The following is a 17,103-nucleotide window of genomic DNA, read 5'->3' as shown; positions in this document are numbered from 1 at the left end:
ACTCAAAACTAAGTAGCTCAGATGTTAGAGCAGTTGCCCACCAATCGGAAGGTTGGAGGTTCAATCCCTGGCCCTGCAGTCCCATGTCGAAGTGTCCTTCAGCAAACACTGAACTCCGAATTGCTCCCGATGCTGCGCCATGGGTGTGTGAATGTTTATCTGAAGAGCAGGTGTAGGGCTGTGCAATTAATCAATATTTTAATTACGATTTGGCTCCTAATGATCACAAAAACTGAATAATCAAGGAAAGCGATTAGTTTGCACATTATGTTTTGCAAGCAACTTATTTTGTCTTGTGTTCTGAATGAAAAGTATGAAGGCGAATTTCACACTTCAAGGTATTTTCACTGTTGATTTGTTTAACTTTTTCACTGTTTTTTAAGTTCAATAATTGCAACATCTTTCTAAAAGTCAATGAGTAATCATGTCAAATAATTGTGATTTCAGTATTGACCAAAATAATCGTGATTATTTTGTTTCCATAATCGAGCAGCCCTAAGCAGGTAGCACCTAGCATGGCAGCCTCAGCCACAGTGTATAAATGTGTGTGAATGGTTTCTGTGCTATGTAAAAGCGCTTTGAGTAGTCGTGAAGACTAGAAAAGCACAATATAAATACAGTGTCTTTACATTTAAACAAGGGGAAATGTAAAATCTATGATTTTCTTGTGCTTTTCCTGGCAATTTTCCTGGATTTTGTTTTCCAGGAAGGGGCTACTGGCTGCTAATGTGCAAAATAAAGTAGCAAAGCAGACATTTATATAGCTGAAAAAGTTATGTATAACCATCCAGTCAATACAAACTGCTGTGTCAAAGCTTTTAAAGCTTTGAAATAATACCAAAAACATTATTTCTTAGCAAACAATTCACGACGGGATTGTATCTGATGTGGTGTGATACTTTTATCCAGCGAACTCAGATTAAATGTGAGATTTATGTAAAGCTATGGCTAAAGTCGCCCACAAAGAGCTCAATTGCCTGCTTAATCAAACTGCAAGCTTGACATGCAGACACAAAATCACCTCACTTTGTGCCGCTTTAATAGCAGGGTCAGTCCCACAGATCAAATTCAACATCAAGAAAAGAAAGACCCCAAACCAACCCTCTGCCCCCTCAGCTCAATGATCCCCTGAAGAAAAGAGCCTGGATTTGGAGGCAGGGTTTTTAAAATGGCGTAGGATGATTTGTTCACAGCTAGTATTCCCAGGCTCCATTGTTGGGAGTCGTAATCCAACACCCTCAGCCATCTGCAAGGACGTGATAGGAGAACGGCGCGCTCATTTTATTCCTGCACCCCCTCCCAGTCTGGGGCAAGCCCTCATGTCTTAAGAGATATAATTCAATAAAATGCACAATAACTCAAGGGGGATTGGCATAGGCGTTTAGCTTTCGTGGCGTATAAATGAATAAAGCTTCATACTGGGTTACTTGAGGGGGCAGATTTAGTGTGAGGGTGATGGTAATTTAAGAGAATCAGAATTAGCTGTTAAAGGTGTGAAAACAGGCAAAACATGCAAGTCTCACACATAGGCAGAAATCAATATACTTCAAATAATTGTGTAAGTAGTCAAAAAATGTCAAAGTTCTAAGTTTAGAAACATTTTGAGTGCCCTCTCCCTTGCCTCACAGTGGTTTGGTCCACTGCTTGGTTTTCTTCTTACGTTAACGGTAACAGAAGTCCAGTGCGTGAGAAGGAATTGCGTCAGTAAGGAGGCTGGCAAGGCTGTTTTATTATTTTATAAAGTGATTCTTTTCTCTAGCCTTGCCAGCCTTACTGTAGTTCCACAACGACTGTACACATATCCTATACCTGCTAGATCCCACTTTAACTCCTGTATACAAGTATGTATTATTTGTGTCCCCATCAATAATTGCTCTTAAGAAAGTATGTATTTATTGTAATAAATACGCCCATGTTCTCACATACATGTTTTCCAACCAGACAGTCGTTTACCATCAACACATAAAAGGCTGCATGCACGATATGAAGTCATCTTGATTGTTGTGCTCTAATTTTTATGTGTGAGCACTGCACAGAAATATTTGTATCTGATTTCTGGAACTGCTGTGATCATGGAGCCAACATGACCTTAATCATAATGGCTCTGTCAAGAAAAAAGGCTTCAACAAGCCAAGATAGAAATGAAGGATGCTGTAATTTGCACTATATTCAAAAATGGCCTTTAATGGCTTTACTGTAAGCTACGTTGGTAATTTAGATGGTGCCATACAGCTTTTACCATTGATGGGAAAGATTTAGAAACTGTGGTTTACTTGCTCATCTATTAGTACATTAATCAACAAGCCATGACCAGAATCTAATTAGTTTTCGTTTTTTGCTTTAGATTATTTTTTGGGTATTTTCGGCCTTTATTTTGACAGGACAGCTGAAGACACGAAAGGTGAGAGAGAGGGGAGGAATGACATGCAGCAAAGGGCCGCAGGTCAGAGTCGAACCCGGGCTAGCTGCGTTGAGGACTAAACTTCTATTTATGGGCACCCGCTCTACCAATTGAGCTATCCGGGCGCCCAAATTAGTTTTAGTTTTAAACATTTATTGGCCAAGTATCTTAATATATGTAACGTGTATATCATTTGATCCTCAGTAGCTCTCAGTGTACTTCTGCGCAGTGCCAAAATAAATGTACATGCTCTACTGATGTTTCTTAGTCATGGTGAAATGCAGACGGTGCTGCTGCAGTGTCACCAGTGAAGCATCCAATTTTGATGTCTGCTGTCTATATGCTTGGGCCTCAGGGGTTCAAGTAACCCACCACCATTTAACAAACTCTTTAAAATGTTTTACAGCCAGGTTTGTGAAGAACTAGAAATAGCAAGTTTTCAAAAGAAGAAATCAATTCCTCTGGGAACAACAACAAAGTTGCTGGTTGACGTCCTGAGTTTCCCACTGATCCTGGCTGCCATTGTTCACCTGCTTCACAGCTGGACCTCATGGTCATTCAGACAGAAATTGGTGCATCTCTTTCAGAGTGGCTTATTTAGCGTGGGGTGAATAAAATGTTATATGAAAAAACGTTACAGGTTTGAACTCGAGCTACTGAATTTACTGATGCTGACTAATTCTGACTAACGTGTCATGTTGTAACCTGCAGGTCACTTCGGCTGTGTTTTCCACGGAACTTTGCTTGAGCTAGACGGGCAGAAGCAGCACTGTGCCGTCAAGTCTCTGAACCGTAAGTACAAACCCCCTTTACATGTACAGTAGAAAAGGGCGTACTCATAGGTACAGGGGGGATGGGGGGATTACAACCCCCCCAATAATCAAAACTGACCAGTGCAACCCACCCCAAAAAAAACTATTATAATTTTCTTTACTTAAATAAAGACATTTGCACCATAACTTGATGCAGAAAAGGCACAAATTGTTGCAGAAAAATGATGTGCTTGACATGATCCACAGTGGATATCTAAACCCAACCTATGTTGAACCCAAAGTTACGCCCTTGGGCGTACTCACACCTGGTCTAGTTAAACCGTGTCCAATCGTTAGTTGTGCTCTGGCACGGTTCAAGGCAACTGGTCCAAAGCTTTTAGAAATAAGGAAAGTGAAACGTTTTCCCCTCAAGTATAGTGTGTTAAGCATAAAAGCATGTTTTTGCAACGCCCTGCTTCACATTTATCATTTTTTACTCACATTCATCTGTACCTTCATCTTAGAACAAGAGCTTCAGCAGTTTTACTGGAGACGTTTGGGGGTGAAATACTCTGCAGGAAAGGGTTTTGTGATGGTGATTTTTCACATAGCATGGAGTGTTGCAGCTTCCATTTACAGTTGGAAGTTGAAAATGGGAATTACGTGATTTCTGATGTCATGAATACCTCCAGTCAGAGCCGAAATGGACAATTTAGATCCATGTTCACACTAGGCGTCTTTTTTGACAAGAAGTTGACTAGGGCGCTTTTTGTAGTTTTGGTTCCAAAAAGCAGCCGAGAACGTCTTCTGTTGCTACAACAAATGTGGAGCGGTGCTAACGTTAGATAAAACTAAGCGGTGGAGCGAGCTAGAGAAAGAACAGAGAGAGAGGGAGCGGTGCTACTTACGTCAGATAAAACAAAGCTAGTTCCAAATCCTACTTAAGGCCCCTAAAAGTCTAGGGCCGTTTTATTTTGCTCAAGAGTACCAGAAACATTTAACTACACATTTTTAATTTAGCCAACTATTGTTGCTGTGTCTGTGTTTTGATATTACATTTAAAAAAGGGTTTTCAGAAGCATGCAGTCTTGTAAAAAAAAAAATATATATATTTGTTAACCGAATGGGAAGCCATGTTTATGTACAGTAACGTCTTGTCATCAGCTAAGGTTTAACAAAATGCTCCTTACATCTGACTTAAAGTAATATTTTATGTTTTGTTTTATTTTGTTATGGTCACTGAGGAGTTCCTAGTTGAGACTCACAATCAAATGCAGCACTGTTTTTTTAGATTCCCCCTCAGAACACACACACACACACACACACACACTCTCTCTCTCTCTCACTCTCTCTCTCTCTCTCTCTCTCTCTCTCCCTCCTTGTCCAAACGTATTCACATCCAACCATAATTATTTCAACCTACATCTGCTTATATTGCATACTTATTGCATGATATCACAACGCTCCAATAGCATTAAGGATCTCATCTCATCAGTGCCCTGAATCCTTCTGGGCTGAGTTGATGGTGATGAATGAGCGTCCGATGGTGAGGACGGCATTAGGGTCCCCCCTAATCATGTAACCTGTCAGTTGGACCAGGGAGATTGATGCTGGAGTAATATGGGGGAAAGCCCAATGCAGTCACAAGGAGCCACCGACCATGGTGGGATGGGATGAGCTCGGCCTGCTGGGGCTTGGTCCTCTGGGATTTTGGACCTTTTTTATTAAGTTTAGTGATTTCTAAGGGGCACTATGTCATTGTTTTTTGCGTTCTTTTGTTATATTGGAGACCTTGAGTTGGTGCTTTTATCCCAATATAACTATTACTAAGACTAAGTTGTTGAAAGTAGAAGAGCCAGAGACGTGTACTGCATTTCCAGAAAGATTAGTGTATGATAGAGAAAGGAATATCCACACAGCGATGACGTCATTTTTGTCATTAACTTTCAAATTGAGGCTCTGAAATCAAATGTCATCTTTCTTAATTTACCGAATGATACTTAATGAGTCTTATGCACACCCCCTTCAAATAAATAATTTTTTGTGGCTCTGAAATCAAATGTCATCTCTTTGTATCTTTGGGGTCTAACCTCAGGTGAAGGCCACTCGGCTGGTTTGTCCAGCTCTAAAGAGCTTCCATCTCTAACCAGATTACAGCAGAGTCAGTGGGGCTAAAGTGTGGGAAGTCAGACGCAGAGATGCAATTGGCAAATGGGAATTTGGCGCGGGTCAGGTCTGGGTGAGGATATTCAGGGAGTTTGTTTTTTATTTATTTTTTATTACCATGAGCATCCTTTTTTCCTCCAAAGGTTTATAAGGAATGGCCGTCCTGCTAATGTCAGTACAGCAGAGTTGATCCATGTTGCAACTGTACTCTGAAAGATCTTTTCAATACCCAACATCGCCAACTCTCCCTGTGCTTTATTTTCTCTAGAACAGAGATCTTCAACAGGGGGTCCGCAACCCCTAGAGAGTCCTCAGAGTCACTGCAGGGGGCTGCCAAATTGTTGTTTAATGCTTTTTTGAAAGTCTAAAAAATATACATTAAAGGTGCTCAAAGCGATGTTGGGTGACGTCACTTCTTGTTGACGTTCCAAGTAGAGATGGTCCGATACCATTTTTTGCTTCCTGATTCCGATTCTGATACCTGAACTTGCGTATCGGCCGATCAATCGGAGGACCCGTCAGCATTCATTTGGGCCGATTTGACTTGTTGAATCGGCCAGTGGGCAGTCGGACTCGATGACCAATTACCAGAAATGACGAGCGGGATGAGCGTGACAAACGCCTCTCAAAATCTGACAAAAATCTTTTAAACTGACCTTTGTTGATCTGAAATGAAGACAGATTCAGCAACTGCACGGCCTATTTCTCACTTAAAATGTGTTCAGAAACATGTTTCGGTGAACTATTTTCATAAAATACAAGATCGTATTCCGAACGAAGCCGCCATTATGGTCTGGCTTTGAAATTCGGGAGAAGCCAGACCCACGTGACGCGTTCATCCACCAGTTTTCATTTTTTGGGCGACAATACAGATTAGCGCCGCCTGCTGTTATGGAGACGTATTACGCATCGCGCACACGCAGAACATACACTCAAGTCGGCGAGTTTTTTGACCAACTCGGGGAGACTGATCAGTCCGACTGCCTTTTCTGCCGACGGTCGGTCGTCGGGTTGGTGTGTCAGAGCCTTTAGGCGTCCCGACCCCCAGGTTGAGAACCACTGCTCTAGAACACAACTGTAAAAATGGTAATGTTTTTTTTGGTTGTTTTTTTTTCTGATAAAGGCATCACAGATCTGGAAGAGGTGTCCCAGTTCCTGAAGGAAGGGATCATCATGAAGGACTTCAGCCACCCGAACGTTCTCTCTCTGCTGGGAATCTGCCTGCCGCCAGAGGGCTCGCCGCTGGTGGTTCTGCCCTACATGAAGCACGGCGACCTGCGCAACTTCATCCGCGATGAAGGACATGTATGGGCACACTCCAGATTGCATGCATGCATGTTGCAATTTATTGACAACACATATATCGAGATATATATATATATATATATATATATATATATATATATATATATATATATATATGATGTGGAGAAAATGTAATGATTGCAACTGAGATGTACAGTACATCCTGCATAGATCAGTCAACACAGCACAAGTTGATTTAATAATAAGTTTAAACCCAGACAGTTATTTTGTCTCCCAGAACTTTGATGATTGTTTTTACCCACAGAACCCAACAGTGAAGGACCTGATGGGCTTCGGGCTGCAGGTGGCCAGAGGGATGGAGTATCTGGCCAGCAAGAAGTTTGTCCACAGAGACCTAGCTGCCAGGAACTGCATGTAAGTTCACATCTATTCATTCAATATCACACGAGTGTGTTTTATATATAGAGCAAGGTACAATAGATGAGACTAAAATAGAATTACATACAGCTGGGAAGGGAAGAGAACAGAAAAGATATAGTACTGCATAGGAGATGAGAAAGAATACAAGAGAAGGAGAACATTGGGAAGGGTTGATTAGTTGTAAGAGCAAAGAGAAGAGCAAAGTTAAAAAAACAAACAAAAAAAAACAGTACAATAAAAAGTCCTTTCTTTGCCCCGACAGGCTGGATGAGAGCTACACAGTGAAGGTGGCAGACTTCGGACTGGCTAGAGACGTTTATGATAAAGAATATTACAGCGTCCACAACAAGAGTGGAGTCAAGCTGCCCGTCAAGTGGATGGCTCTGGAGAGTCTGCAGACACACAAGTTCACACCTAAGTCAGACGTGGTGAGGACTGTTGAAACCTTTTTTATTTTTTTTATTTTTTTAACATAACAACTACAAATGTCATGTAAATAACTTCATAAAAGTCTAGATTAGCGGAAGTACATTTTCCAGCATAAAATCTGACATCCGGCGCAATGTCAGGCTTTGCCCCGTCCGCTTCTTATCATTGTGTGTTGCCCTTCTCAAAATCCCTTAGCTACGGGAAACAAAAACACAACCTTCGATCTAGCAAGCCATACGCTGAAAATGGCAACTTTGGAAGACATTTTGGATCGTGCAACAAGGCAGGGCTGCTCGGTTCTTTCGGTGAATGCTTGTAAACATTTACAAAGACTATGTTTACAGCTTTTACTCTCTAACTGTGGCGTTTTGGGACAGATTGGTGGGGATTGCTGTAGACAGAGTAGCGTTACACGCGGCGATACACTGGTAAGAGGAAATTATGTTTAACACGTATCGAGCTAATTTAAATAGCTGACGTTACTGTATTGTGTGAACAGTTAACTTCATTTAATATTGTATGTGGCATTTTCTTTTTGCGGGGTGCAAATGTTCCACCAAAACAAGTTCCCGAGACTATTTAGCAGAGCCACCGTCGCTGCGTCCAGAGCTTAGCGCCGCCCGAGACGATTGGGATTGGTTTAAAGAAATGCAAACCACCCAGAGCGTTTTTTTTTTCCCCCTATCCTGAAATGTATGTGTGGTGTAATGTTAGCCAGACTTTACTCCACAGTGCTGTGGTGATTGGTCTGGCAATGCAAGACTGGTAAAAGGACAACAGTGAGAGTTCATTTTCTTGTCTGTACTATAGTGGTCATTTGGCGTGTTGCTATGGGAACTGATGACCCGTGGAGCCCCACCATATTCGGATGTGAACTCCTTCGACATCACCGTGTTCCTCCTGCAGGGGAGGAGGCTGCTGCAGCCCGAGTTCTGCCCTGACGCCCTGTAAGTACATACACACACACACCTACACTCATATATATATATATATATACACACACACACACATGCTTATACTCACCTGTCATTCACCTCCTCTAGCAAAGTGCCACGGCTCAGTTAATGTGAGTGATAAACTGTAGAGCTGCACTTAAATACATCATGAGGAGAGAGCGAGAGTCTTAAAATCAGGAGAGAGCAGCGGGGGAGAAAGGTGGAGGTGAAAGAGCTGTATAAGCAATGGAAGTCATAAATAAAAACCCCTCAAGTTTCGATCATCCATCATCTACCTCAGCAGCAGTCTGAAACACACTCACAGTCGAGCGTTACATCTCATCACAGCTGTGGGTCAAATGAAAGTCACTTTTCTTGCTTCACCGCTAAAACACAAAGAAAGTTTGAAATAGAAATCCAATGCCAGTGTAGTATTTTTTTATTTGTCTCTTTTTGTTGCTGTGGTAGTTAAGCGCTGCCACTATTTTCTTGAACTTTCCGTCAACAGTTTGAGTCTTATTTGGATCTGTTCACAGCAGAGTTTGCCAGGCAAAAAAACAGACTATCAATCTTGAGAAAAACTTATCTTTTCTGCTGATAAAATTCTGCCAAACCTGACGTGGCTAAAAGAAAAAGAGCAACCTCTTTGAGTAATGAGCGATAGAAAGAAACAAAACATACAGTTATTTATATAAAATGTCACATCAAATCACAGGAAAGTATTTCAGTGTCAGTACAGCTCACACATCCACTCACTTACTTACTGATTTGTCCTTATCCATTTAACTCCGACCCACCAGTGAGTGAAGTGAAACAAACGCCAAGTGTGATCTCATACGGTGCAGATAACACCATGAGTATTCACTGCATGTCTATATAGTGTGTGTGTGTGTGTGTGTGTGTGTGTGTGTGTGTGTGTGTGTGTGTGTGTGGAAATTAGAAGCAAGTGGGAGTGTTCAGGTGAGGGAGGTAGAGGCCCAAAAGTTCCCAAGCTGTAAATTAAATGGAGACATCAGGGGGTGATGCACATCTGCAAACATTCCCACAATTCTTCACTCCCGATCGTTCACAGGGTGTTTTGGTGATAGGAGTCGCTGGCAGATACCTTGGACCTGTCGTAATGGGGGGCCATTTTTCTTCATTTTTAACAATGATAGGGTGGCAAGTCAGGAAAAGAACAACAATAATGGCAATAAGAGAGACGTCAACTTCTGACAGGGTGAAGAGTTTTGATAAAACATGATTGATTGTTGGTGTGAAAGTTATCTTTGCGACACGTTGAAATAATGATCAGTTGTGAGACCATTTCACACCTGTGAGGGAGGAATAACTTCACTGAATGTTTGACTGCTGAGTGATGGAATGAACTATTAGTTTCTATTGTAGAATTTTAAGAATGAAGCCCCTCTGATAGAGTTAAAAACATAAAGTTTCCTTTTAGGCCTCCTGCACACTGCCTGCGCGGCGTGAGCGTGGCGTTTCTGTTGCGTGTCAGTTGCGTGGCGGCTGCGTGGCGTTTTCTATGTCTTTGCGCCCCAGAAACGTGTCTGATGCGGCGCTGCTGCTGCTAGCCTTGTCTGCACACATGTATGTTTCCCATAAACATAAACACAAATATAGACTGATTTGATTACAGCGAAGACAACGTTGGCAGTATTGACGGCAAAATAGGCTACAGAATATTGTATTGACAGGTGCAATATTTGAAAATCGATATTAAATTACATTTATATCTGCTTTTATGTCAAAACCTAGAGACTTTCAGACATCAACATGTCATGTATTAAATGTATTTGTGTCAAAATGACATAAACATCTCTTCCTATTCTATTTTGCCTGGAAACGCTTCCAACACGCTTCCGTGTCGCTTGAAAAATAGGCGTCGGTCCTATTTCTAGCATGCACGCGTTTTTTTTTTAGACATACGTGTCACGCAGGCAGTGTGCAAGCTCTAACCTGTTAACATGGGAGCCGAAATAAAAACGGACACGCCACGCAGCTGACACGCTCACGCCACGCAGCCAGTGTGCAGGAGGCCTTAAGTTTACAGGTTCAAATAGTGGCTAATAGATGATTTATTGTTTCATGGGGGAAAAAAAACTCTAAGGGGAGAGGAGAAGCACAACTTTATGCTGCTTCAGGAGTCTAAAAAATAGAACTGAAAAACTAAATGTCAAAACATATCACAAGTGAAAAGCCATATGAAAATAAAAGAAAGTAGAAGGGCACTCGGAAAGCGCGGATTTCCCCTGTGGCCCTATCTCACAATGTTAATGCAGTGTGAATTTTCCTAGTCGGGAACTCATTTTTCCGATTATTCCGACACCACGTGAATGCAGCACAATCTGCCCCATCTAGCACCTGTCTGACAATGTTAACGAAAGAGAAAAATAGTTTGTGTATCTGCCCGTGATTTGGATCTGCTCCTAAATGAAATAGCTTCTTCCTTGGCTCATGCTACACCCTTCAAGTTTCATGAACATCTGGCCAGTAGTGTTTTCTGTAATCCTGCTGACAAACAAACAGACAAACAAACAGACAATATAATCTCCTATAGAACATAACGGCGAAACTCGTCAAGAACTGTGCACCATCCCCCCCTTTTTTGCACTACTTATTTTATTCCATGTTGTTATATTTATCACATGTTGGCGCTGGAAAAGGAGTTGCTTTTAATCTCATTGTACATGTGTATAGTGACAGTAAAAGGCATTCTATTCTAAAAGATATTCAGTCATATTAAACAGAGAAAAGAAAAAAAAAAAAAAGACTCCTCTTTTTCCCTCTCCCTGCAGCTACACGCTGATGATCGAGTGCTGGCATCCGAAGCCCGAGCGGCGGCCCTCCTTCCACGAGCTGGTGTCCCGCATCTCCACCATCTTCTCCAGCTTCAGCGGGGAGCACTACGTCCTGCTCAACACCACCTACGTCAACATCGAAAAGATGAGCCCTTACCCCTCGCTGCTCGCCTACTCCACCGACACCACCACCACCACCGTCGCTTCCTCCTTTATGTCTTCCTCATCCGACCCCTCAACCTCCACGTCCCTGCCAACCATGTCCCCCCTCTTTTGCCACGTGGAGCGAGACTGCTGCACCTGAGAGAGAGAGAGAGAGAGAGAGAGAGAGAGAGAAATGGAGGGAAGGTGGAAAAAGACTCAGACATTGAGAAACAAAAAGGAGCAAGGAAGAAAGCAGTGAGGCGATGAAGAACTACTGTATGTACTTGCCAAACACTGGACGCTGTATGCTGAGGGAAAAAAAAAAAAACAGTTTCGAGAGCTTTGACTGTTCACTCAATGTACATAGATCGTCTGACCTTTGACCCTTTCGAAGCATCGCCAGACAACAGGGTTCTCCATGAACTATAGGGCTGACCTTATGGACTTTTCTGGCCTTTTATTGACCCCCGAGGAGCAGGAGATCAGTCTTCCTGCGTCCTCTACATGACAATTACAACACAGGAACTCCTCCTCAAAGAGTCCCAGCGGACAAAGCCACTGTCAAGCAAGCACAGCGCTGTTCATCAAACACCCAAAAAAAAAGATCTCATTGACTGCTGTACCCACACAGGGAGAGGATAGATCTTCTGCGTCTGCTCCTCTCTGGGTGGCATGTGCTCCGATACGCGGATGTGGCTCAGACCTTTTTCGCTCTCTGTAATGTGAATGTTTGACAAATGGCCATGTATTGTGTCGTATAGAAAATGTCACACCTCCAGCGCCCGCGCTCAAGAGAGAACGCCGGCTGCTTTGATAGATTGTGGCGCCTCGGGTTAAGTAAACCAAGGCACTGTGGAGGTTGTTAATGGTTGGAAGGCAACAGGGGAACATCAGTGTAGGTAGGTGTAAGGTGGGATGTGGGAAAGAAAACCCCCTGCTGCCTGCGTGCAGTTCACTGGATGCTTTTATTTGTGTAATTACATTTGGACAATTAGCTTTTGATGTGCTTGGAGGAAAAAAAAACATCTGGCAGTCTCATTGTGACTCACCTGTGTGAAATCCCCAGATGTTTCCGAGTACAAAGGGTCAGAAGCACCCTTGATTTTCTCCTCTTTTTTTTTTTTAAAAAAAACCCTGAAACGTCACATCATGTCAAAACAGTACAACTCTGACAACATGCACACGCCTGAAAGCTTTGAGGTTTTTTTCGTAAAGAAGGAGAACAAATAAGAACTATGTCCTGGGGTTTTTCGCTAACTGCATGTCAGATTTTGTCTCTGTTTCGTATATCTTACATTTTATTGGCAGAGAACATGCTGTACCTGATACAATGATACCTAGACAAAGGACACGAGGGTTCCCAGAGACCTAAAAGTTCATCTTTAACATTTTATTAACTAAATAGCTTGTAGTCAAAATTCCAACAAAGAGCTTGTTGTCCCATAAAGATTTCACTGAGAGCTTCAAGTAAAACGTTTTTTACCTCAAAGGGTCCTTGTGTTCATCTGACTTTGTGTTCTAACCGGGAGTGTGTTGTTATGTGACTAAGTGACAGCTGTATACCACTGTAAGTCATTATGAAGAAATATTTCAATCTTTACAAGGCCGTACCAGTGTGTTTGCAAGTTTCAGCTTCTTAAACACGACTCATGTACAATTTGCACTTTTGTTGACCATTTCTCAAAGCATGCTAATACAGTTTTTATTCCGTTCCAGGCAGCCGCTGGCTCCCATTCATTACTGCACAGTAGGAAATTCAGATTCTCGCTTGAGTTGTGTAATCCATCACAGTCAACATCAAGTCAACGTTAAGTTTTGTCACTGATATACATAGGCGTCGATTTCGGTGGGTACGCGTACCTATCAGATCGTCATCATGAGTCATTTTGCACCCACCACTTTTTTTTTTGAAAACCTCGAGCTCAATTTAGTTAAAAAAAAAATAATGTTCATAAGACATATAATTCTTGAGCGACAGATGCCAACAAATCCACAAAAAATGTCTATCCCCACAGGGCAGGCACAGACATTGCCGTTGTGCTGCTGCGCTGGCTGCACGCTTCTCTGTTCACAACCCTGCAGCAACTGTAACATTGGGATACGTTCTAGGTTGGGGAAGGGGTGGGTGGCACGTGTTTGTTACTTTGTCAAAGCTTTCTTCTTCATAAAACGTGTCGGACATCATGTATACATTTTTGTATACATTTTTATTCATTTACATTAGTAAGCTACAGGACAGCATCTTTCAAACCATGAAATGCGTCATTGTACCCAGCACTTCTAAAAATGCACTTCCGAATGCGTCTCTGTCCCCAGCACATTTCAAACCAAACTGACGCCCGTGCTGATATATTACTGTTCTGTGGCAAATGTAGTTAAAGTGCAAATAGATGTATTTTTTTATATAAGTGTGTACAATGTGTCTTACTGTAAGGTAGAGATTAGGGATTCTTTTCATTGTCGTAAAATGTCAGAAAAATGTGAACGATGTGGATGAGTGTTTCCCAAAGCCCAAGATGACGTCCTCAAATGTCTTGTTTTCAAAGATATTCAGTTTACTGTCATAGAAGAGTGAAGGAACCTAGAAAATATTCACATTTAAGAAGCTGGAGTGAGAGAAATTTTACTTTTTTCCAGAAAAAATGACTCCAATCGATTTAATTGATTATTAAAATAGTTGGCGATTCATTTAATAGTTGACAACTAATTGATTGATCTTTGCAGCTCTAGTAGAGATGTGCCAATTGATGATCATAACGACGATTGACAATTGGCCCCTTGTACTGTGTATTGCTGAGGCCCCTGAGGATTTATTTTTTGGACCATGTATTCATAAAATGTATAAACATCCTTATCAGTTTGCTGTAGTAATATAGGCATACAACTTATTTCCTAAATATGAGTTTTAACAGAACTTCTTAATTCCACGCATTCTTTTTCTCATCAAAAATTGGCACCTACATTACCCACAATGCAACGTGACCGTCCACAGTTCAGTCGGACATTCATGTGTTTCAGACATTATGCTAGCCTCGATCCACTAGCAACAGCCGCCTCTAGTGACATCACTTGAGGCCTTTCGTCAGGGCCACGTTCAGCCCCGACAAAACGTAGCAACACGTTTGTTTTTTTTTAAACAGGCTGCGTTGAACACCCTGTCGTGTGCGCAAGCGCTCTGCCTTTTTATTACCACGAGTTTACAGACACGTCTCTGCTGATTGGGTATCACCTGGGACACAACCAATAAACGAGAGACGCACCCACCAAACGAGAGAAAACAGATCTCAAAGCAGCTGCATGCTGCGTCACACCGTTCTGAAGAAACATGTCGTTCAACCAGGAAACCGTAGCAACACGGTGCACACCATTTTGAGATGCCCCTGGTAACATTTATGACTAAAATATAAAACGTCTGCTTCCTTCAGGGCATTTCCTATGTGATATACTTCGATGAATTACACAACTCAAGCAACTTTCTAGAGTTCTCATGTTGTACAGAAATGAATGGAAACTAATGGCTGCTTTCAACAATAGAAAAAAACATTTTCTTTTAACACATGCGCATGATTTACAAAGTGGTTAGCTTTGATGCAAATTACACAATATTGGTTTCAAATGTGTTAAAACTTGCCAACCACTGCTGATGTTTATGCCCCCCTTTTTATGTTTGCTTTGTGTAGCAGATTATGTTTTATCATTTTATCTGAATGGCTGCTGATGTGACTGGGCCATTGACGGACAGGTATGAATGTTTGCTATGACAAGAAAATTGCTGTACTATATTTTTGTATTGATGATGAGCCTCTTCTTTAAGACCGGTGGTGAGTGAATAGTGCCACGAACAATTGAACAAAGCCACCTAATCAATCTTTTTGTTTTCTAGACGAAACCACTGCCATTTTGTAAATAAAGAGAAGGGATCGTTGGGGGATCCGTGTGGGTTAGCAGCATGCGTCTGATGATAAACACGTGGTCGCGGATTCTCATTCAGCTCGACAGCTAGATCACCGTGCAAACGTAGAACAAACCGGAGCCACCTCACACCCCACGATACCTAAAGACTGCTGTCACTTTGATCGTGTGATTCTCCACCACTTTGTGCTTAACACTGTCTGTTCTGTATGTAAGATTTTGTTGTACATAAGAAAAAAAATCCTGAAGGTACATGTTCCTATGTAATGTCAAATCAACTTTTGTCAGTCTAATAAAGCTATACTATTCGAGCTATAACTTTCTTTCTGTCTTTTGTTTTACAAGACAAGCAGCTCAAACCTGCCCTGGAGGCAAATGTAAAGCACGGCTGTACAGCGTATACCTTTAATTACAAGTACCCATTGTGTAAATTACTATCTGCTCACATAGTTTGTTCCTGCATCATACTTTCCATACGGTTGCAGCAGCCACTTAGTCAAAAATGCCTCCGTTTTACAATGAGCAATGAGACTGTATGACGCTGATGTAGGTTTTGGGCAGTGGTGGAATGTAACTGAGTACATTTACTCAAGTACTGTACTTGAGTACAAATTTGAGGTACTTGTACTTTACTTGAGTCTTTACTTTTTGTGCCACTTTTTACTTCTACTCCGCTACATTTCAGAGAGAAATATTGCACTTTTTACTCCACTACATTCATCTGACAGCTTTAGTTACTTTACAAGTTAAGATTTTTGCAAACAAAACACATGCAGTTTATAAAATGTGATGTATTATATATTAAACTACCCAACAATATAACAGCCTACAAGTCCAGCTGAAATGATTAGACCATTAAACACACAACTGTTTGGATCGTTTCTAAAAATGTGAGGATTGTTCTGCATTGAGTACTTTAAGTACATTTCTCTGATGACACTACGTTAATTTGAAGGTGCTGTAGGTAGGATTGTGAAGATCCAGGACGTAGCCAAAGAATTTGAACATTGAAACTTCTCAGTCCCTCCCCCCTTTTCTGCTGAAGCCCAAACGGTCTCCTAAGCCCCTCCCCCCACAAGGGAGAATGAATGCGTGTGCATGAGCAGTGATTGACACGCAGTTAGACACCGCCCCCCCCTGGCCCTGATTGGTGCATCTGAACAGGGAGCTGTGGATTTTTGCAAATCTCACTACAGGCTGTAGGTGGTACCAGAGGAGCTGGATTTTTTTTTTTTAAATGACCTGCTTCATGTAGTTCTACTGGAACATAGGGTCAGTTTCAGCAAATATGACAGAAAGTTAGTTTTATAAGTCTTACCTACTGCACCTTAAAGTAACATCTTCAATGCAGGACTTTTACTTGTAACAGAGTATTTTTACATTGTGGTATTAGTACTTTTACTTAAGTAAAGGTTCTGAATCCGTGTTCCACTGGTTGACCTTTTAAACCTTCAAACTCCATGCTTGTGCAACATTTTGAGCACACAGTCCTTGCATTTTGTTTCTACCTTTTGTTGACAGAAGGTCACCCTTTTTTTTTGTTCCCACTAGTTGGTGGCGACCTCTGACCCTTCACCTAGCCCCCCTCATTTCTTCTGATCCCTGTAAGTACTGCGGTCTAGACCTTCCCCCTCCCTCTGGTGAACTGAGCCGTGACCGTGGCTTTCAGGACAGGTTGTCCTTTTGCAGTTGCTGGGCAACCCGAAAGATTTGTAAAGAACCTTGTCTGTATAAAAATGAGAGAACACAGGCTTTTAGGGTGATATTTGAATACATTTCTACTCTTGAAAGACTGGACCCTGATGCCTTTGTGTGACGGTTGAGAAAAACTGATTTTAAAGGTGCTACATTTAGCATGTTAGCGTCAATAAATCACGACA

At 41.8% G+C, this 17,103-nt stretch overlaps 1 protein-coding gene across 2 annotated transcripts in view; it reads left to right on the top strand.

The window, feature by feature from the left end:
- The window catches only part of met (MET proto-oncogene, receptor tyrosine kinase), a 90,251-nt gene extending 74,717 nt beyond the window's left edge, over positions 1-15,534 (top strand). For both annotated transcript variants that reach the window (XM_078256500.1, XM_078256499.1), the window contains 6 exons: positions 3,113-3,193; positions 6,443-6,624; positions 6,890-6,999; positions 7,268-7,433; positions 8,245-8,381; positions 11,165-15,534. In XM_078256500.1, the coding sequence (XP_078112626.1) occupies positions 3,113-3,193; positions 6,443-6,624; positions 6,890-6,999; positions 7,268-7,433; positions 8,245-8,381; positions 11,165-11,471 (983 nt within the window). In that variant the 3' untranslated portion in view covers positions 11,472-15,534. The remainder of the gene's footprint in view (positions 1-3,112; positions 3,194-6,442; positions 6,625-6,889; positions 7,000-7,267; positions 7,434-8,244; positions 8,382-11,164) is intronic.
- The last annotated feature ends 1,569 nt before the right edge of the window (positions 15,535-17,103 follow it).

This window comes from Sander vitreus, chromosome 8 (genome assembly GCF_031162955.1).
Source record: "Sander vitreus isolate 19-12246 chromosome 8, sanVit1, whole genome shotgun sequence".
NCBI classification, from domain to species: Eukaryota; Metazoa; Chordata; class Actinopteri; order Perciformes; family Percidae; genus Sander; species Sander vitreus.
This window is presented reverse-complemented; position numbering and strand designations above follow the sequence as displayed.